Raw genomic sequence first — 22,138 nt, 5'->3', positions numbered from 1 at the left:
TAAACAACAGTGGAGGATGCACGCACGCCCAGTGGGACTCGAACCCACAATCGCCTGATTAGAAGTCAGACGCCTTATCCATTAGGCCATGGGCGCTTCTTGTTGGCATTTTTCCTACACGATAATAAAATTAGTCTACTTGAAAGAAATTGACCTCTTTTCCTGGTTTAATCTAACAACTTATTATTTTATTTTTTTTGTCAAACTACCAAAGAAAAGAGCCAAAGGGCCAAAGGTCCACTTCCAACAACATTAATATTGTCCTCAATTTGTTAGTTATCACTTGCACAATTCGACATGTGTGAGGTTTTATCATAAACGGCTTCAATATTGGTTGGAGTGGTGTTAGGACATTTAAACTCTTTTGTTCTCCAAGAGACAACCGATGTTGATATTTCAAAACCCCGCTCACGTAAGACCCAATTAGTGGGTCACAAGTGGGAGATCCACAAATCGACAACCACGTGGAGCTAAGGAGACTCACCCAGTATGCAAGGTCAATGAAACTCACCCAACACGTGGGCCCAAGGGACCTAACATCATTGTGTGGGGTCAAGGGGATACACCCTTCACATGGTAGTATAAACCTGCTCCCTGGCTTTGATACCATGTTAAATTATCAGAAAGATGGGTCAAAGCCCACTTCCAACAACACGGATATTATCCCCAACTTGTTAATTACCACCTGCACAATTCGACAACTTCCAACTAAACAGAACAACCCAGTTCAGCAGGAGTTCATCGAACAATACAACTCAGTTCGATAGCTTCCAATTGAACAAAACAATCCAGTTCAACAGGAATGTGCCAAATTGCCTAGTATTTTTGTAGTACCCCCTTTCTCTAATCCTTTAGTGTATGTTCCATCTTCTCTAAATATTCATAGAGGTAAGTATTTTAAATGATAATACAACTAATCATGATATTGGTGTGAGTACTTATAAATTGCCAGCAAGACAGAATCGTGGTGTGCCACCTGACAAGTTTTCTCTGGAATGGAAGGTCAAGTATCTGATTGCTAATTGTGTATCATGGATTAGGGGACAAGTACAAAGTAAGGTTAGTCACTAAGGGGTACACTCAAAGTTATAAAAAAAAAAAAAAAAAAAAACCTTTTCTCTGGTACTAAAGATGAATATTGTACATGTTTTTATTTCCTTAGTTACAAATATGGATTGGCCTCTTAGATAGTTGATGTGAAGAATGCATTCCTTCATGGGAGCTTGGAGGAGGAAGTGTATATATTGTCTTTCAACTAGGTTATTGTGCAAGCGGTAGCAAGGTCTCTTCTCCCATCAATGTGATATTCAATCTTAACACGTCCCCTCACATACGGTGAGTTTTTAAGCCAAATACGTGGACAACGCAAATCGGGTGACATGAAACATATGTCGTCGTTGGGCTTCACACGTGGGACAACTGCTTTGATACCATGAAGAAGTTGATGTTCCCTAATAAATCCAATTGACAATATGTTGAAGATCAATAATTTTGGTCTTTTATGTTTTAATGCAATCAATTTGCTCCTTCATGTTTGCTACGGGAGTACGTAGAAAACTTAAGGCTTTAATATTAAGACTCTTCAAGGTTCAAATCCTGATTCTGTCACTGTTTAGGTGATAAATATCTTAATTATTAATTTGTAAATTATTACTATACGATGTTACTTTTTTTTTTTTTTTTTTTTTTTTTGATAGTGCTTATAAGATATTAGTCTAATTTCTTTTGTTAACATTTTTTCATCCCATTCTCCAAGAAATCGATTGTAAGTGTGATAGAATACACATATTCTGAATAAATCTCTTATGTCAAAGAACATAAAAGAATAAGTTGAAGTATTAATTCTTATGTGACACATTTGAATTCAAAATTCTTGCTAGCTACTATATTATTTCTATATATGCTATACACTGAAATTTTGATTGTAAATCTAGTCATTGAGCATTGGACGAATAATTTAACAGTTAAAAATATTGATATACACTAAAATATAATTGATAAATTAATTAGCCTAATTAATATTATTGAATTGAAAAATAATAATTTGACAAGATAAGCGGAGGGTGATGGTGTGGGTACGAAGCTAGACAGGAAACGTGTGCTTGCGTGCTGGTTGCATGCTGCTTTGCATGCTCAAAACGGCAAAAGCCGTGGCACCATCTCTGGCAATTGTACTGAATTCCGAACTTTTCAAATTTCTGGCTAAAAATATGGGATAAGGATTGTCTGCTCTTCAATTTCAGGTGTCTTCTCGTGCCTTCCTATTTTATGTGGTCACGGTTAAACCACGTTAACATTTTATATTATTTTTTTTATAGAGATAATAAAATAAAAATAAATAGTAATATAAAATATTGACGTGGCTTAACCGTGACCACACAAACATGAGGGTACGGGAGGACATCGAAAGTGGGAGGGCTGATAATCCTTGTCCAAAAATATAAGGTAATTTAGCCAAAAATTGATAAAAACTTTATTATTAAGCAATATATCAATGACATATTTTTGTTTTGAATCTAATCAATGATATATGTTTTTGGGTTTTTATCATAAATAGTCCTTGAAATTGAATCATCCCATCAAGATGGTCCTGAAATTCAAAAACCAATCAAAGTAGTTCATGAAAATGGATGTCTCAAATTAATGTGGTTATTCTGTCACAATTATGTCAAAAATTTTGTTATGTGCTGATGTGACAGATAAGAGGTCCCACAAGTCTAATTAAATATTATGATGCGGAAAAAAAAAAAGAAAAAGGAAAACAAAAGTTGGTTGTCGTGAAGAACAAAGCAAGAAGCCTTTGCAGCTGTCCGTAACCCACCAAATCGAGTTGAGGGATTTTGTCTATAGAACTCGTCACTTGTTTCCAATTTTCACAATGATCTAGTTGGGACTTCAATTTTAAAATCCTAACACAATCTTTGATGGAAAAATTCTTTAATTTCTAAGGAAGGATATAGCTATATTTTTTTTTATTGTGAAATTACTAAGAAGGAAGAGCAGAGTTATGGCTTTTTTTTTCTTTTTTTTTATTTTGTGAAACCCTAATCAGATCACTGCCCCTTCCTAATGAGTCCTTCCCTAACCCATCGCTCTAAACCCACTCTCACAGATCTTACCCTGTTCCCCTTTGATGCAAGCCCCCTACACCAACCTTGATTACTTGTTTAATTTTGTCTGACGGTAGTGATCTTAATTTGGGTTTCGATTCAGGTGAAAATAGATATGAGAGAGAGAGAGAGAGAGAGAGAGAGAGAGAGAGAGAGAAATGAGTCGTATGAGCGGCAAGTTTAAAAGAAAAAAATCCCTCAACTTGATTTTGTGGGTTCTGGGCAGCTGCAGAGGCTTCTTGCTTTGTTCTTCACGACAACCAACTTCTGTTTACCTTTTTCCTTTTTTTTTTTTTCCACATCATAATATTTAATTAGACTTGTGGGATCCACTTATGTGCCACATGAGTACATAACATAATTTTTGACAGAATTGTGATGGAAGGATCACATTGATTTGCGATGTCCATTTTCAGGGATTACATTGATCAATTTTGAATTTCAAGAACCATCTTGATGTGATAGGTTAATTTCAGGGAGCATTTGTGATTAAAAAAAAATTATGTAAAAATAATAAATAAATTATTATTAAATGCTACCCTTATATAAAAATAATAAATAAATTATTATTTAAATATTTTTAATTCACATAATAATATTTAATTAGACTTGTGGGACCTAGTTATGTGCCACATCAGCCCATAACAGAATTTTTGATGAAATTGTGACTGAAAAACCACATTGATTTGGAACATTTATTTTCAGGGATTACATTGATTAATTTTCAATTTCAAAGACCACTTGCTGGGATGAGCCATTTTCAGGGACCATTTGTGATAAAAACCCTTACATAACTAATAAAATAACAAATAAAAACAAAGAAGATTCATCTTCTTCTAATCCCCATCCCACTCCGCCGCATAAAGCCTGTACCACCATGCCCACTTCTAGAGCAAACAAAAATAGAAAAAAAGGATGAATGTCAGAGATCTGTACTATGCACCCCAACCCACCTCGCCACTCATGCAACTCATTTCTCTCTCTCATCGATTATCATCGGAATCGAATCCCAAATATCATTACCGTCGGACAAAATTAAACACGTAATCAAGGTTGGGGTATGGGGCTTGCATCAAAGGGGAAGAGGGTGAGATCCGTGATAGTGGGTTTGGAGCGATGGGTTAGGGAAGGACCCATTAGGGAGGAGCAGTGATCTGATTAGGGTTTCACACAAGAAAAACTAGAGCTCTGCTCTTCCTTCTTAGACCTGGTTTGGTACTGAGGTGATTCTGAAAAAAGCTGCTATCAAAAAAAGCTGGGAGCTGTTTTTGTGTTTGGTAAACACTCAACTTCAGCTTTTTTTCACAGTTTTGGATGAAAAAAAGCTAAAAACAAGAAGCTGCAAAACCTAGCTTTGAAAAACCGACTTTTTTTCACATCTGTTTTATATAAAAGTTTACCAAACACTCTAATACTGCTTTTTTTTCTTTCAAAAGCACTTTTACAAAAAAGTTTACCAAACACTCTGCTGCTTTATTTCACAGCTGCTTATTCTCACAGCACAGCAGAAGCAGCTTTTTTTCAAAGCACAGCAATACCAAACCAGCCCTTAGTAACTTCACAATAAAAAATAAAAAAAAAGAAGCTATATTCTTCCTTTGAAATTAAAGAAATTTTCCATAAAAAATTGTGTTAGGATTTTAAAACTGAAGTCCCCAGCTGGATTGTTACGAAAAGTGGAAATAGGTGACGAGTTCTACAGAAAAAATCCCTCAACTCAATTTGGTGGGTTATGGGAAGTCGTAGAGGCTTCTTGCTTTGTTCTTCACGGCATCCAACTTATGTTTTCCTTTTTTTTTATTTTTTTTATTCTGCCTTTAATTAGACTTGTGGGACCCATTTATGTGCCATATTAGTACATAACATAATTTTTGACAAAATTGTAATGAAATGACCACATTGATTTGCAATATACTTTTTCAGGGATTACATTGATCGATTTTGAATTTTAAGGACCATCTTGATGAGATGGGTCAGTTTCAGGGATCATTTGTGATAAAAACCCCTTATAGAAAAATAATAAATAAATTATTTAAATATTTTTAATCACATAATAATATTTAATTAGACTTATGGGACCCATTTATGTGCCACATCCACACATAACAGAAATTTTGACAGAATTGTGATAGAATGATCACATTGAAGGGACTATATTGATTGATTTTCAATTTTAGAGACCATCTTGATGAGATGAGTCAATTTCAGGGACCATTTGTGATAGAAATTTTTTATTAATTAGGCATAGTTCAATGATGAATGTCGCACAGGCTTTAAGTCATTATAAATAGTTAGAATTTGACTATTCTATCCTTCTCTTTTTCTCTCTATAAATGCCATATGGGGTTAAGCTATTATAAATATAGATTTACATCATTTTCAGATCAATTTTGTGGAGATCCTTCGGGTTGATTGATCTCATCCATTGATACAAATCCAACGGCCAAAATCTCTTATCCTCTCTTTTCCCCTCAACTCTTCTCTTTCTCAACCTTGAACTACCAACTCCCCAAATTCCAAATTCAATTCAACCCTACCTAAAATCAGCCCCAACACCGATGCAACCACCAATTGTAGGCCCCTCACCTTACCCTTTCCAAAATCAGTCCCACAATGGCTACATCCCCCAATTGCAAGTCCCTTGATCTTAAAATCTCAGTCGAGGTTAACAAAACAATAAAGAGAGGGGCCGTGCAAACCAATGTCTTTTGATTGTAGAGATCTTTTTTATAACTATGAAAGAATTACTGAGAGAGAAATCTCAAAGATGAAGAAGAAGAAGAAAGAGATGACAATGAAAGAATTACAGAGAGAGGAATCTCAAAGATGAAGAAGAAGAAAGAGATGACAAATAAAAAGCTAAAACAGTAAGGAAGCGCGAAAAAAAAAATCAAACTTTAAGCACAGATGACCTGCAATTGAATTTGGGGTTTGTTAACAACGGTGGTGTGGGGGTGCAATGAAGAAAGAGAAGTTGAGGGGAAAGAGAGGCGGGGGAAGAGGTTTCGGCCGTTGGATTTCTATTCATATGGAACTAATCTTGAGAGGATTTGAATCCTATAAATAGTTAGAACATGTATATTCTATCACTCTCTCTCGCCATTTGTTTACATGGATGAGTTTACTCAACTGGACATCCAAATGTAAAAATAAAATAAATAAATAAAACCAGGAAACATACATTGCATTACAGTGTATAAATCCAAATGTAAAAGAATAGAGCTAGGAAATAGACATTGTATTATAGTGTCTGAATCTAAATGTAAAAATCAGGAGTTGCGTGAGGTGTGAAGTGTAGGAGTGTGAGTGATGGAAAAAATAGAGCCAAGAAACGGATGCTCAAACGCAGCGTTTTAATCCAAAATTGAAAAACAAAACCAGGAAACGGACATTGCATTGCAGTGTTTAATCCAAATGTACAAAGGAACATGTAGAAGGCATGTGAGTGATGGAAAAAACGAAAACAGTAAATAGACACTACATCGCAATGTCTGATTTGTATTGACTTATTCCAAATATAAAACTACGAGAAAAAGAGTGTTAGTTGAAGTGGGTGCCAGCTGTAGTGACAAATTTTGGAATTTTTGTTTATTTTAAATGCATTTAAGTAACACAATACATGATTGACCTATTTATAATTAACATAAATATTGTTGATCTATTGTTAATATTACAACTTTTTATTGATTTTTCGCAAAATCACCCAAAAATATATAATACTGCTGCTTTAGGTTACCTCACCAGTCACCAGTCTTGTAAGCGCATACTCGGTCCATATATGGAATTTTAAGTAAGTGTTTAAAATTTATTTGATGCGGTCGATATTTTTATAGGAAGAAAAAAAAATAAAAAACTAGAGAATGTATGAAAATGGAGGTGAATTTTAAACGTAATTTCATATCAGAGAAGCTCTTCAATTTAGGCTAAAATCGACAGAAAATGTCAATTTCTAACAATCTGTTAAATATCGAATAAACTTTTATATTTTTCCATACAAATGTTTAACAATCTCTAAAGTTTCAGTTTAAATTCTACCATTTCTATCGAAAACAACCGATATAGATATTAATGTTCGATATATCCGTTAATATTTCTACAAATTTGCATATTGATATTTTTACGGATATCAATATGTTAAACACTGTTTCCAGTTTATATAAGACTCTATTCATTTTTGTTTTCTTTTAATATTGTTTTTCTTCTTACATTAATTGCATTTGTATTAAGAATATGAGTTAAAAAAAAAATTTGGAATTACACTTTACACCTTTTAAGATAGGACCGATATTTTAAAATAGATTACGAGATTTCAATTTTACTATATTGGATTTAATATTGTTGAATTAAATCAGTTTACATCTTTTGTCTATTTGAACATCACCGATATTTTAAAATAGATTACGATATTTTATTATAAGAGAGGAGAATGATTCATAACTATTACATCAATTTAAGAGATGGAGAAATTTCAAATTCAAAACACATGGATAGAAACACAACATTATATTTACTAGATGATAATACCAAGTACTAACAAACAACAAATAAAACACAAAATTCATCGAAATTACTAGAATAGATCCACGATCTTTTAAACTCAAGCTAAAGTAGATTGCAAATAGAGAAATAATTGAGCATCCAATATGAAAAGAGTAAATATCGTTTCCACTATCTTTAATTCTTTATGCAATCACGTCTTTTTACCATAGTGGACCGTCGAGTGGATAAGATTCTCAACAGTCACTAAAAAACGTTACATTATTGGCTAGTGATTAGTTGAAAGTTTAAGACTTTGACTCAATTGCGACAGTGTTAGGGGCATTTCATTCACAACGAGACAAATTATTAAATAACAAAACTCCGGCTGAGAAGGCGCGTGGGGGCTGATGGCTGAGTGAGTCAAACAAAGCTCCAAATTTGCCGTTCCAAGGAAAGAAGAATTTTGTCCAACCACATTAACTTAAACCGTAATCCATTTACAATAATCACACAGTTTTAGGACTGCAAATCATTCTAATTTTATGTTTTAATATCGGTGGTACCATAGTTTAATGTTATGGGGTGTGATATCCACACATTCCTTTTTACTTCTCCCACACTTTTTTGGTTTTCGACCATCGGATTGGATGAGTTGAAGAAGATCAACAGACAGAAATAAATAAGGGTGTGTGAGAAGTAAAATGAGTGTGTGTGGATAGCACACCCCTAACGTTGTATTTATTTTCACTACACAACAAGTAAAGAGTTTTGAGTTTATAAATAACAAGGAGGATGTTTAATATATATGTGTTGAGTTTGAATTCTAGCTCAATTCTTATTCTTTTTAAAATAGAATATCGTTGTGTCGAAGAAAATTGTTGTCTAAATTATTGTGTAATGATTAATATATGATTCAGCCATTTGTACAACATAACCAGATCTCGTTGAACAATTTACACGTATGCTACAGTCCTACCCTCCAACCCCACCTGTCTCCCCCAACCTCAGGAAGTTTCCCATTTTCCATCTCTCTCTCTCTCCCCCTCCTCTCGTTCTTGTGTTTTATCAAAAATAAACAGAACAACCTTCACATAACTAAACAAGAATTGAGAAATAGTGAAAGCTTTTTGTTATTTAATTAATTTGATGAGTGTAAATTGAGTTAAAACCAGCATCAAAGAATGAAGGGTTCTTCACCAAAAGGAGGGAGCCACAATTATGATTACTCGTTCAAGATTTTGCTGACTGGTGATTCTGGTGTTGGAAAGAGCAGCCTTCTCCTCAGCTTCATCTCCACTTTTGTTCAAGACTTGCCTCCCACCATTGGTAATTTTTTGAAGTTTATCTCCCACGATTTTCAATTGATATCGTTTTTTTTTTTTTTTGAAATTCATGAATCAGTGACATGTTCAAGTGCTTATTTTGGTTCTAATTAACTCTTTTTAAACACCCAGTTTTTGTTTCTTTATGTTGCAAATACCATCTAGACTTGGGGTTAGTCAAGGTAAGTCAAGTTAGCTCGAGAAGTGTGCTCCTTCTAAGTTTGAATCACTCTTCTCGTGGTTTAGATGAATTTTGTGTAAATTATCTAGAAAAATATTCAAGTAAGCGACGGTTTGCATAAGATAATTTCTGTATTTAGGGTTAGAAATATAGTTTGCATGTATATCCGCTTATATTTTCATGTCCTCAAACAGTTATCATGCAATTGTAGTTGGGGACAATAATAGCTTTTATCTGGCTTGCATCTCGTAAATACCGATTTCAGTGTAATTACTCACTTCCCTAAACGGAGCAGAACTCCTTGTGATTCCTATACAATTGTTAGGTTTCCGGCATATGCCTTGCTCTTTGCCGGCGGACTAATTTCCGCTATTTTCATGTGGAAGTTTCGAGGCGAATTGTGAAATTCTTGATTGACTGTAATTTTCGTATTGTCATTATATTTGGTGCTGATGTGCATTACCAACCATTTGAAGGTGTGGATTTTAAGGTCAAGCAGATTTTAGTTGGCGGAAAGAGATTGAAGCTTACAATCTGGGACACAGGTATTCAGTGGACCTAACTATAATCTGTCAACTTCCTTGTGACTTCAACAAGGGAATATATTCTCGTCATTAGTTTTCTTTCAATACTAAAACGTTGATTTTACTTGGCTTTTAAGCAAATTGTTGATTTTATACTTGACTTCAAGAAAAAAATATTCTCCTCGTTTATTCGTCAAGTATTTTTCTTTTGGTTTTGCAGCTGGACAGGAGAGGTTTGGAACGGTAATAAGCTCTTATTACAGAGGCGCACATGGTATCATTCTTGGTACGTATGTCGTATGTCATTGCGTTTATGTAAACCTTACATTACGCATTTTTTGAGTGGTTTTCAATTATCAGAAGCAAAGGAAAAGGGTGCTTGGCCATTGAAAACATAATATTCCGTTGCACTTTGATATATATATATATATATTTTCACAATAGAGGTGACTTAGAAGTTCATAACATCTCTTTTCGACTCTGACTCTCCCATTCCAGTTGTTTTTCTTTCTGTTGCTTCGAAAGTAGCTGCTTCAGAAAAAAAGTCTGACTGATCTGCCATTTGATTTCAATCTTAGTGTATGACGTGACACGGCGAGAAACCTTTACAAACTTGTTGAATATCTGGGCGAAGGAAGTAGAGACGTACTCCACTAATCCCGAGTGTATCAAAATTCTAGTAGGGAATAAAGTTGACAGGGTAAGTTTGTTTGTGCTGTGGTTTCTTAAACTTCTTTCTTTTAGTATATGCTCCGAGTTTCATTTAGTATATGCTGTGAGTTTTCCTGCTTCTCGAAGCTGCTGTTGATATCTGATTCCTATATTGTTCAACACTTTCCAGGAAAACGAGAGGGCTGTAACTCGAGAAGAGGGCATGGCTCTTGCACAGGAGCATAATTGTTTGTTTCTTGAATGCAGTGCGAAAACTAGAGAAAATGTTCAACAATGCTTTAAAGATCTCACACTGAAGGTATATTCTTTTGGAACGGCTTGCACTTTTTCAACTTCAGACATATGAACCAACTGATTTTCTGTCGAGTTTGCTGCAATAATTCCCTAACTCCCATGGCATGGTTCAAGGCTTTCATTTAACTTCGTTGCAATCCTAATTTTTTGACAGATGATGGAGGTGCCGAGTTTACTAGACAGTGGATCTGTAGAAGTGAAGAGACACATTTTGAAGCAGAAACAAGAAGATCGATTTCCTTGCAATGGTGATTGCTGTTCTTAATGACAACGCTAGAGAACGTTGGTACAAGAATTGGTGTAATGACAATTGGCGGCTGTGTACTCTTCGAAGAGCTTTTGTCAAGCCATTGCCATCACTCCCATTACCATTTTGAGAACTAAGGGTATAGTAAAAAGGTTCTGGTTTAGCTATATTTGTTTGGACATCGAACTTAGTATTACGCAGAAGGTGTTAGTAGTTTGCTTGAGTTTTAGTCAATTTGCTTAGGGCATTTCAGAGAAATACAGATTAGAGAGTACTGGTTGGAAAAACAATAAAATAAATCGCTCTGTATTGATGAATGTCTGTAAATTATATGAGATGTACAGAAACTGAACAGTACAGAAAACGGCTTCGATGTACAAATGGAAAGTGGGATTTTGCATCCTTATTTGAGTTTTTAGCATTTTTCTTCAATCATGTTTTCACTCATTGTTGTTCATGAGAACGAAATCCCTCATTGTTTTCGTCCGTGTGAAAAATGTGATGAACGAATTCAGGAAGATCCATTCTATCTCGGAATCATTCTCGTTACTACTCCCACCGTTGTTGGTCCTCTTGACATAACATTCGGCTCTCTGGTTCGGTAGGAAAGAAATGAGTAGCCAATGACTAGTTCCGCTATGGAGCCACATGTATACCTAGAAGACAGCTAAAAGCCTAAAACACTAGTCTCATCAAAATGCCTTGGCCGGAGTCCGCTGGGCATTGTCTTTCTGTACAATATAACTCAACTTCACCGGATAACGTCATCTTAGTTTCCGATCTGCCATCAAACCATGGTTTTTGTGAGCTTCGAAGAGGATTGACAATGTATTCTGCTTCTGAAACCGGATTCACTAAAATAATCCCACACAATTAGCACCAAAACTTATACACAAGTCCCTATCTAACCACTACAATAATCTTCATAGACAAAATGGCAGCTAAAGCATTACAGCGCCAGAACGTTTTAGCCATCTTTTCACCTCCGAAAGCCTTATGCTTTGCACAAAGCTGGAATATAACTCAGTTAAATTGTCTACTCAAAGTCTCCGACAAACTTGAACCTCCATCGCAACAAGAAACAAACCGTCCTAGACTCGGCCTGTCCTCTTCACATACGTATTACTCAGTCAAGCCCATGACATAATATGGAGGAGCTTTCCAATCTTCCAAGCTTCTAAGAGGGGTTCGGGAATGTGTTCCGCTGCTGAGCGAAAATTCTCAACTCGTAGCAGTCACTCGAAATATTTGTTCGGGGGTTTTGGTTTAGCTCTCTCTTTAGCAACATGGTTAAAGTTGGAAGCTTGCATGAGAATTTGATGATTTGGATATGGTTGATGATAATAGTGCCCTTGCATCTTTCGAACAAGTCGTACCTTTGATTAATGAGAAACTAAACTCCTTTATCACCAATAATCTCCACAGGAACAGTTCCCATCTTTAAAATGATGGAACCTATTCAAGTCTCTTACAATTATCTCCCGTTTGTAGATTCTCGATATTAGCTTGGTGGCTGTGTGGCAATCTCCACAGATTCGAAGGTTCTTGGTCACTCGAAGAACTACTCCAGGACTAGTATTAAGAAGTCCAAGGGCAATGGCAAGCTTTTCACTGTGGGTTGTCAGGCTATGTTCTTTCTCCTCCTCACTAACATCATGCAAAACAAAGCTAGTGTCAGGTACATAACCGGCTGCCTTAATTTTCTTCGGTAACTCGTCCAGCAAGAACTCGTAAATTTCTTTTGCTTGAGGGTGAGATGTATCTCCACCAAGAAACAAGTGAGCTTTCCCATTGACCTCTGTCCAACTGCATCCAGGGTTCTTCTTCACGCCTTGAGCTTTCAAAAGAACTCTCAAATTGTCCACTTCCTTCCACATGCCGGCTTCAGCATATATGTTTGACAGCATGACATAGTTGCCACTATTTTCTGGTTCTAAGATGAATAGACAACTTGCTGCAATTTCAGCAATTTCCAAGTTATGGTATTTCCGACAAGCCGATAACATTGCACCCCAAATGCTTGGCCCTGCTTGCATTGGCATTTTACTTATAAGATCTTTAGCTTCTGCCAAGCGCCCTGCACGACCCAGAAGATCAACAACACAAGCATAATGTTCAACCCCGGGTTCGACAGAGTATACTGTTTTCATGTAATCAAAGTATTTTAGGCCAACATCAACGAGCCCTGAATGGCTGCATCCTGATAACAACCCCGTGAATGTAATGTTATCAGGTTGAACCCCGGCCACGATCATGTCCTCAAAGGTGGAAACAGCTTCTGATCCGCGTCCATGTGAGGCATAAGCTGTTATCATTGTATTCCATGCAACTAAATTATTTTGAGTTTGACGTACTCTTTCGAAACACTGACGAGCATCCAAGAGGCTCCCACATTTAGCATACATTGCGAGGAGTGCTGTCTGTATGGAAACATTAGACTCTAAACCAATCCTGCTCGCAAAGTTGTGAATATTTCTCCCTCGCTCGAGGGCAGCTGAATGTGCACATGCAGGAAGAACACTTATTATCGTCACCCAGTTCGGCTTAACCCTTGAATCTTTCTTCAACATCTCATCAAACAAAAACAATGCTTGCTCCGCAAGCCCATTTTGAGTGTACCCCGATATCATAGCCGTCCAAGAAACAATATTTCTGCCCGGCATTTGCCCAAACAAATCCTCAGCAAGACAAATCTCCCCATCTTTCATGTACCCCGCAATCAACGCATTCCAAGACGAAACATCTCTCACAGTCATTTTATCGAACAGCCTACGTGCATCACTCATATCACAGCATTTCACATACATGTTGATCAAAGAAGTCCCAACATACATATCAGATTCCAACCCAACTCTCAAACTCAACCCATGAACACATTTTCCAATCCAAATCCTCGACAATTCCGCACAACACTTGAGAACAAAAGGGTACGTAAAGTTGTCTCCTTTAAGCCCTAAACAATGCATTCTGCCATAGATTTCCATGGTTTCCTCAGAGAACCCATGTAGCGTATACGCCCGAATGATCGAATTATACAGAAGCGTTGATGGATTGTTTACTCTGTGGAAGATAGCGACGGCTGAGTCGAGATCATCTGAGCTTGCATACATTGCGACCATCTTGGCGCCGAGATATGCATCGGGTTCGAACCCACGTAGGGCCATCTGCGCGTGGACTTGTTGGCCTAGTTTCAGCAAGTTCTTGCCAGTCAAGGACTGAAAAATTGGTGCATAGAATGAAACGAAGCGTGGATCTTGTGCCAGCAGTGGTTTTAGAAAGGTGCGCATGCTTGCGTGCGGTGAAAGCAATGCAGCACGGCTTTTGGGTAGTGGAGGAGAAGGACGTTAAATTTGAGGAAAAGAGAACGGACCCTATTTTTTCATACCATGTTAAACAATTTGTTGGAAGAAATGGCATTGCTCCAATTTTACTTATTGATTAGTTGATTCTTTGAATTAATAAAAGAATAATATTTGGTTACTCAAGAATGGATAAAAAAATTTACTCAAAATTTTTAATGGACGATTTATAGATTTTTGTGCTTGTGATCGAATCAGTCTTATAAATGGTTCTGTAAAAATCGTTGTAAAAAAATAAATAAAACTAATCTTATTTAGTCAACAATTGTAACAAATAGAGAGACGATTTTTAATACTACAATTAAATGATTAAACCAAACTGTCTCAAAATGATGCTTCTAGCACTATATATTAGTTTTGAATATCAAATCCCTAATTAATTGATTAAACCAAACTGTCTCAAATTGATGCTTCGAGCACTATATATTAGTTTTTGGTATCAAATCCCTAATTACGAAGCAAAATACAAAGTCCTCTCTGAAAAAACAAGAACCAAAAAAGATAATCTCGAAATTGATACACGTGGTAGAGGACATGTACGAAATGAAGATTAGCTAAGAGTTGATCAAAACAAAGCCATGACTAATTCATCTAACCAGCCGGCTTGCTTTATCTTGGTCACTAATATTTGTTGTGCTTTTGACAGAAAGAAATAAATAAAAAAAAAAAAAAATTGCATGGTGTACTACTATTTCTATTACTTTAGGTGTTAGATATCAACGATTGATCCTAATTCCCAGCTGTTTCCTTTCCTATTCCCTGCTTGTTTTTTCCCTCCCTTTGTTACTTACGTATATAATATAAGCTTACATGGCCTATTTGCAAACACAAGAAAACCAGAAACGCAGAAAAACCAGAACCTGCATTGCAAATTTAGGCCTTCAAACATGGCCTATACCGGCTTTAACCGCCGCTCGATTGCGTGGGCAGTTCTGATAGCAGTAGTTCTTGTTGCTAGAGCCAATGCTATTGACATATTTCTGGAATGGCATGTTACACTTGATACCACACTCAAGCCTGTGACCCGAGATCAACCTGTAAGAAGAAGAACAAAACCTAGTTTTTAGTGGTTTTTTTTTTCTTTGAAACAAACAATATTATCTATACTAAGGGGGTGAGAAAGTAAACTAAGCCTGACACTGGGCTAACCATAATAATATAGTTCAAATTTGCCTTTGGCGAGAATTGAACCTAAGGACTAATCACTTACAAGTGAAGGAATAGCACTAATTTTTAGTAGTTAGTTGTTGGCCGTTCCAATTTGCTAATAATGGTTGTTCTAAATTTCCTTGATTTCAAGCAGGTTATCGCGATTAATGGATTGTTCCCGGGGCCACTTATCAACGCCACTACGAATGATTTTGTTCATGTGAACATCTTTAACGACATGGATGAACCTCTTCTCTTTACATGGTATGTAACAAATAATTAATTTTTGCATAGAGTTCAAATGTTGGTCTGAGAACTTGAGAAAAATTGTGTTGCTGGTGCAGGAATGGCATACAGCAAAGGTTAAACTCATGGCAAGATGGAGTTTCTGGAACAAACTGCCCGATTCAACCTGGTACAAGCTGGACTTATGTGTTCCAGACCAAGGATCAGATCGGCAGTTTCTTCTACTTCCCTTCCATCAATTTCCACAAGGCTGCTGGAGGATTCGGACCTATACGTGTCATCAACCGCAATGTCATTGCCGTCCCCTTCCCCAGACCAGAAGCTGAATTTGATCTCCTTATTGGCGATTGGTTTTATGACAGTTACCAGGTCTTTTACTTGATACTTTGTTCATGAACAACATCAATTTGCTCCATTTCTTTTGGCTGACACAATTTTTTTGGGCATGAAATTCGAATAGAGTACTAGGGCATTGATGGGCACTCCTCTAGTGGCTTACCACGGAATCCCTGATATAATTTTGATGAATGGCAAAGGCCCTTTTGGTAACCCCATGTCAAAATCCTATGAATCATTCAATGTCACACAAGGTACTTTAATTCAGATTCCAATTACTGAATTCAAATCTCACAAACAACAATTGTTACTGCTATTTAATTTACGTATGATAGCGTGACCAATATTTCATATGATGTCATAGTTGTTATGCAGGGATGACTTACAGGTTGAGAATATCAAACGTGGGGAATGCTTTGAGTTTCAATTTCAGGATTCAAAACCATCAAATGGTGCTGGTTGAAACAGAAGGATCCTACACTGATCAGATCGCGTTGGATTCTCTGGATGTGCATGTCGGCCAATCATACTCGGTTCTTGTCACAGCTAACCAAAATGCAGCTGATTATTACATGGTGGCATCTCCCAAGTTGGTCAACACGTCTGAATTTACTAGCCTTGTGGGCATTGGGGTTTTGCACTATTCCAATTCAGTCTCACAAGTTAGTGGGCCTCTGCCTGATGGCCCTGACCCTTTTGATTTAGATTTCTCAGTCGATCAAGCCAAATCTATTAGGTAAGAAAGCTTCATCAACAACAATTAATTATTGCTTAGTACTGGAACATTCTCGTACAAACTATACAATGTTACCTATTTAAGTGTTATTGCATAGGTGGGCGAGGGATTTGTACTTTAGGGTATTGTGTTTATTGTCATACATGTTTATAACGTAGTGTCGATTAGTAAATTAATTATGTGATAATGTTGCATTCTACGGTTTCAGTGGAAAACTACTTGTATATGCTATATAATCAGCTTGGAATAATTCTCATCATACACATTCTAATGTCCCCATTTAATTTGTTCCTTCACGATGATCAGGTGGAACTTGACTGCAGGAGCTGCTAGGCCTAACCCACAAGGAACCTTCAATGCGTCAAATGTGACCCTATCTCAAACCTTCATCCTCCAAAGTTCAGTAGCTGACCTTGGTGACGAACCACGTTATGTTGTCAACAATGTGTCATATAGAACACCAGAAACCCCGTTGAAACTCGCCGATTACTATGTCAATGGCACTGGTGTGTACCAACTTGATGCTTTTCCGACTCATTATGTCAATGACGATGCTGCATATGGAGTGTCCGTCGTGACTGGAATCCACAAAGGGTGGATAGAAATTGTGTTCATGAATACTTTGGATGCCATGGATTCTTGGCATTTAGATGGTTTTGGATTTTATGTCGTTGGGTAAGTAAAAAACTTATACGTCTGACATGTTATGTTTTTAGACTATTAATATGTCTATCAGATTAACAGTCGGACCACATTATCTATGGTAATTATCTGCAGGTTTGGGAATGGAGATTGGTCGACGGATTCACGGGACACATACAACCTCTACGATCCTGTTGTGAGATCAACAGTCCAAGTGTACCCTGGAGGATGGACTGCAGTTTATGCATTCCTTGACAACCCTGGGATGTGGAACTTGAGATCTCAACTGTTAAAGCATTGGTACTTAGGGCAAGAACTCTATGTGAGAGTTTACGATGCTGACCCTAACCCTGCTAAGGAGCGCCCACCACCCGAAAACCTCCTTCGATGTGGTTAGTGCATTCCGTTAATTCCATGATTAAGCCCTTCAATTTGTTTTCAATCGTCATAATTTAATCTTTAATTGAAACCCTAGCTAATCTTTGACTTTATTTCTTCCATGTGGAAATTGCAGGAATTTTCTCTTCTGCTCCGGCTCCAGCTCCAGCTTCATGGACTTGATGCTGATTGGGAATGACCTTAATTTGTAGAATTATAGTTGCATTATGAATAAATAGCTAGTAAACTGCACACACAACTATGAGTGTGCTTGAGTGAGGCTAGAATAAATTTATTTGTTTATTTAATTTTAAATAGGATTGGCTATGTTTACATGGTTGTGATGCTGGTGTAAAAAACAACAAAATTTATGCTGCATGTAATTACTATTCCGTTGAAATGAGTGGGCTGGAACGAAAAAATATCTAAAATCATTAAGGGTAAAAATACACCTCCACAATTGAACAAAAAGTGGAGGACGTGGGTCCTTTCTCTTTTATATCTTCAATCATTTTGTTTAATTGTTCTATTTCCTTTTTGTCGATAATGAGCATATCTTTAGGCCGATTATCGCAGCGCCTAACTTCCCTTATTTATCTTGATACGAATCTCTGATTAAGTTAGCTCTTTCGCACTTGATTGCTTTCTTTGTCACACTTTACTTTGGGCGCCGTAGCATTAGAAAGAAGGTCAAATTAAACCCCAAAAAAAGTGATCCAAAAATGTATATGCCCTAAAGTTTCAAGGTATGTCCGACCTTTATTTCATAATATTTGCTTCTTGCACCTAGATGCCAGAAAGATTGGGTGAGATAAGTGCACTAGCATCCGGTCGCACCAAGTGTTAGACTACGGAGAGAAGCAAGCCCCTACCTGTCTACTTAGAGAACCTGAGCCCAAGCCTAACGAAGATTATTGATTGAACTAGTAGTTTGATAGGAAACTGTTCACGCTCAATCTCTCGCTTAGTCTAGTCGAATGAATGAGAAGGTAACTCCCCTTCATGATCTTGAGGTTTAGAGTAGACATACAATCTTTCTGCGCCCAACTTCAAGCCAAAAAATTATAGTGAGTCAGAGTTCCCTCAGTTGCAACATGCCGTGTATGAGGAATTGTCAGTCTTGCAGAAGACGTCGTTCATTACCTTATTAGATAAAGAAGGGCTCAAACCTCTTCTTGATGGAAATACCACCATTGAGGGAAATTTAGACTCACTCTTGGTATCAATTCTGAGAAGACTTTTGCCCATAATTTTTATTTTAGCTCAGTTTTGATGAAAGAGTTAGAATGGTATATTTTTGAAGTTTTAATCGATGAATAATGTTCTATTAATAATTAATTTGATTTGCAAATAATGTAAAAATATTATATAAGCACACATGTAAACCTGCAAACATTTTTTTGCTTTTCTGTTTTACAACTTTAAACTTAATTCATTGGCTTTATTATTGGAGTACGGATTCTCGCCGGATCCTCTTTGTGAGGATTCCGGGGATCCGTGAGTCGTATCCGTTCATCGTACATCGTACAGTCATAAATCATTTTAAATTTTTTATTTAAAAATAAACATAAACAGTACTTGACAAAAACTAACCACACGATGTACGATGAACGAACATGATTCACGGATCCCCAGGATCTTCACCAAAAGGATCCGGAGAGGATCTTGTTGGTTATTACTGAACTCCCTTTGGTTGCATGTTGGTGGTCTTTATCGTATTCTTGCTATTTAATAAGTAAAGCTATTGTCACTTAGTATTATGGTTTAGTGGTATTTTTCTTCACTTATAAGTGAGAGGCCTTAGGTAATTGGATTCTCGTCAAAGGTGAATTTGAACCACATTATTGCTAGTTCATTGTGAGGCTTAACCCACCCTCTTCCCCCTTAATGTAGATATATAATATCGTTTCTTAATATAAAAAATAAAATAAAATATAAAAAAAGGCAAAGCTACCATTGGATGCGATCATTCCAACTTACATGCATTGGATCCCATCAGAACTCTGAAGTTAAACGAGTTTGGACGAGAGTAGTACTAGGATGGGTGACCTCCTGGGAAGTCCTTGTGTTGCATCCCCCCACCTATTTTGGGAAAAAAAAATTGAAATAAAAACAATTATGGATCCTCTTAAGCGTTGTTTGCTATACATGATTGGATTGAAATTGATAAACCATTAACTTTTTTTTTTATTTTTTTATTTTACAAATGATATTATCTACATTAAAGTGTGAGGGGTAGGCTAAGCCTCACACTGGGCTAGCTATAATACTGTAGTTCAAATTCACCTTTGGCGAGAATCGAATCTAAGACCTCTCACTTATAAGTAAATATAAAGAAGAATATCACTAGATCGTATTTGATGCTTATTAATCCTGGTCTTAGTATATTTATTATTGTTAGTGTCAATATCAATATTGATCCAGGCCTCAATATCGACCTTCATTTTAACAAAAATCGAGAATTCTCCAATCAAAATATTTTCTATTCGTATTTTTATCCATATCTCGAATATCATCTTCTATCATATTAAATGATTTTTGTTTATGTGTGTTGTAGTACTGAGCGGCGGATAAGACACTATTTTTAAGGTATGTTGGAAGAAGAAACATTAACGAAAATTGTGACAAACCTAGAGATATGAGAAGGGTTACTCAAAAAGAAAACGTATCCATTCAATCCTCCCATGAAGATTAGAATAAAGAAGTTTTCTTCATGTCTAATTTTTTTTCTAGTCCTTTCAAAATAGAAAATTATTCTCATCTACTTTCAATATGGTATAAATTTAGGGATTGTCATTTCCAATCCGATACTTTATACCAACGAATCCTTGGAATAATAGTCCGAAGCCATTCCTCCCTCAACGACAAGCAATCAAAACAGGAGAGTGCATGATTTGGAAACATGCCGTACCCATCAAATATTTTGAGACTTTTTATTTTTATTTTTTGTTATAACATTTATTTTTGTTATAAAGATGCTTTACTCAAAACGAAATGACAGCCTAAATATTTTATGAGAAATTTTATTTGAACCCTTATAACTTTTTTTACACTTAATTTACTCTCTACGCCTATATTATTTTTAATTAAAAAACTAATATCTTTCAAACTCAAGTTTATTACCTAATCTACCCTCACAAACTCAATTCAACATATAAATTTATCTTTACACCCATTTAGGAAATAAAATTCCAATTGAATAATTTTCATTAGAGAACTAATTTGAATAAAATCCCAAATTGCATAAGCATAAAGTCATATGGCATGCTTTCATTAATGTAATACAGTATTATGTCGTAATTGATGTAGTACAACATTATTCTATGTAGAAATTAATAGAATTTCTTAAGATGATGTGCCCCGTTGCTGGAGCTGCTGCGTACATCACTATGGTTCCCATCGCTATTGTTGCTAGCTAATTTGTTTGTATTTTGGTGTCCCTTTGTTGTGGTATCTGCTGCATCCTAATGAACCAATTTTCAGTTATTCCATGATCTAAGGTAAGTGGTAGCAAACAACTTGCTCGTTTACTTTAGTAATAAGTGGTAGCAAAGCCTTGTTTCTTTAGGTTAGCCCTAGATTTCCAACCATGGTGATGGAGTGGATTCGAGGAAACCAAATTGGCAGGGGAGGCTTCGCCACCATTCACACAGCAAAACACAATAACTCATCTTTTCAACGTTCAAGATTGATGGTTGTGAATTGAAACTTAAAAACCCATCTTCTCAACTCTAAAAAAAATTGCATAAATCAATTCATACCTTAGTTGGAGGATTTAAAACTTCAAAATCATCATCCATTAATAATAATAATAATAATAATAATAATTTTAAAAAAATAAAAAAAAAAGGTTTGTTTTCTCTATAAGAGCTCTTAGCGTTTTAGCCGGAATGAACGTAGGATAAATATTGCGTGAATCTAGGGTTTTTTATTTTATTTTATTTTATTGAACAAATGATATTTTTACATTAAAGAAGTGGGGGGGGGGGGGGGGAGTAGGCTATGCCTCACAATGGGCTAGCAATAATATGGGTTTATTGATAAATTGCAATTTAATTGTTAGTTTTATCGTGTACTTGACTGTGATTATGCAATAGGGTAAGAAAGACAATTCACATTTAAAATTTAAGTTGGGTGTAGAAAGAGGTTATATGGGTTCAAATAAAAATTTTCATATTTTATTTATAACCTAAACATGAAATTAGGGGTTAAAGTGTCTTCTTTTATTATAAAATAACAAAGTCATCCTTCAAAACTGAAAATTATAACAAAAAAATTAACAAAATAATCTGTTGTACCATATTTGGGACTCACTTTCTAGGGCTCACTCATTAGCCATGAGCTATGTACGAAAGAGGGAAAGGAAACCCTTGTCTTATAAAAAGGACCTCTCACCCTCACTTTAGGAGGGTGAAAATTTTCTAACATCTCTACTCTCTCAAAAAAATAACAAGCCACCATGT

The 22,138-nt window shown here is 36.1% G+C and overlaps 2 protein-coding genes, 1 non-coding gene and 2 pseudogenes across 4 annotated transcripts; 3 read left to right on the top strand and 2 right to left on the bottom strand.

Moving 5' to 3' along the window:
• Window positions 1-23: 23 nt before the first annotated feature.
• Window positions 24-96, bottom strand: TRNAR-UCU (transfer RNA arginine (anticodon UCU)). The gene has a single exon. It is a non-coding gene; the product is annotated as a tRNA-Arg (tRNA).
• An 8,425-nt stretch (window positions 97-8,521) lies between these two features.
• On the top strand, window positions 8,522-11,235 carry LOC137735486 (ras-related protein RABC2a). The gene is made up of 6 exons (XM_068474918.2): window positions 8,522-8,915; window positions 9,569-9,637; window positions 9,837-9,902; window positions 10,195-10,316; window positions 10,458-10,586; window positions 10,737-11,235. Exons 1-6 carry the CDS (start codon window positions 8,771-8,773, stop codon window positions 10,845-10,847), a joined length of 642 nt encoding a protein of 213 aa, XP_068331019.1. The 5' UTR covers window positions 8,522-8,770; the 3' UTR covers window positions 10,848-11,235.
• LOC137734384 (pentatricopeptide repeat-containing protein At5g48910 pseudogene) lies at window positions 11,120-14,215 on the bottom strand (annotated as a pseudogene). Its single transcript, XR_015964028.1, has one exon. The product of XR_015964028.1 is annotated as a pentatricopeptide repeat-containing protein At5g48910 pseudogene (transcript).
• Window positions 14,216-15,075: 860 nt separating this feature from the next.
• Window positions 15,076-17,858, top strand: LOC137734382 (monocopper oxidase-like protein SKU5). The gene is made up of 8 exons (XM_088697422.1): window positions 15,076-15,225; window positions 15,492-15,601; window positions 15,682-15,952; window positions 16,044-16,173; window positions 16,295-16,655; window positions 16,962-17,330; window positions 17,433-17,689; window positions 17,812-17,858. Exons 1-8 carry the CDS (start codon window positions 15,076-15,078, stop codon window positions 17,856-17,858), a joined length of 1,695 nt encoding a protein of 564 aa, XP_088553548.1.
• A 1,775-nt stretch (window positions 17,859-19,633) lies between these two features.
• Window positions 19,634-19,752, top strand: LOC137735774 (5S ribosomal RNA; annotated as a pseudogene).
• Window positions 19,753-22,138: the final 2,386 nt, after the last annotated feature.

Source organism: Pyrus communis, chromosome 7 (genome assembly GCF_041283825.1).
Source record: "Pyrus communis isolate YQ-2024b chromosome 7, ASM4128382v1, whole genome shotgun sequence".
Classification (NCBI taxonomy): Eukaryota; Viridiplantae; Streptophyta; class Magnoliopsida; order Rosales; family Rosaceae; genus Pyrus; species Pyrus communis.
This window is presented reverse-complemented; position numbering and strand designations above follow the sequence as displayed.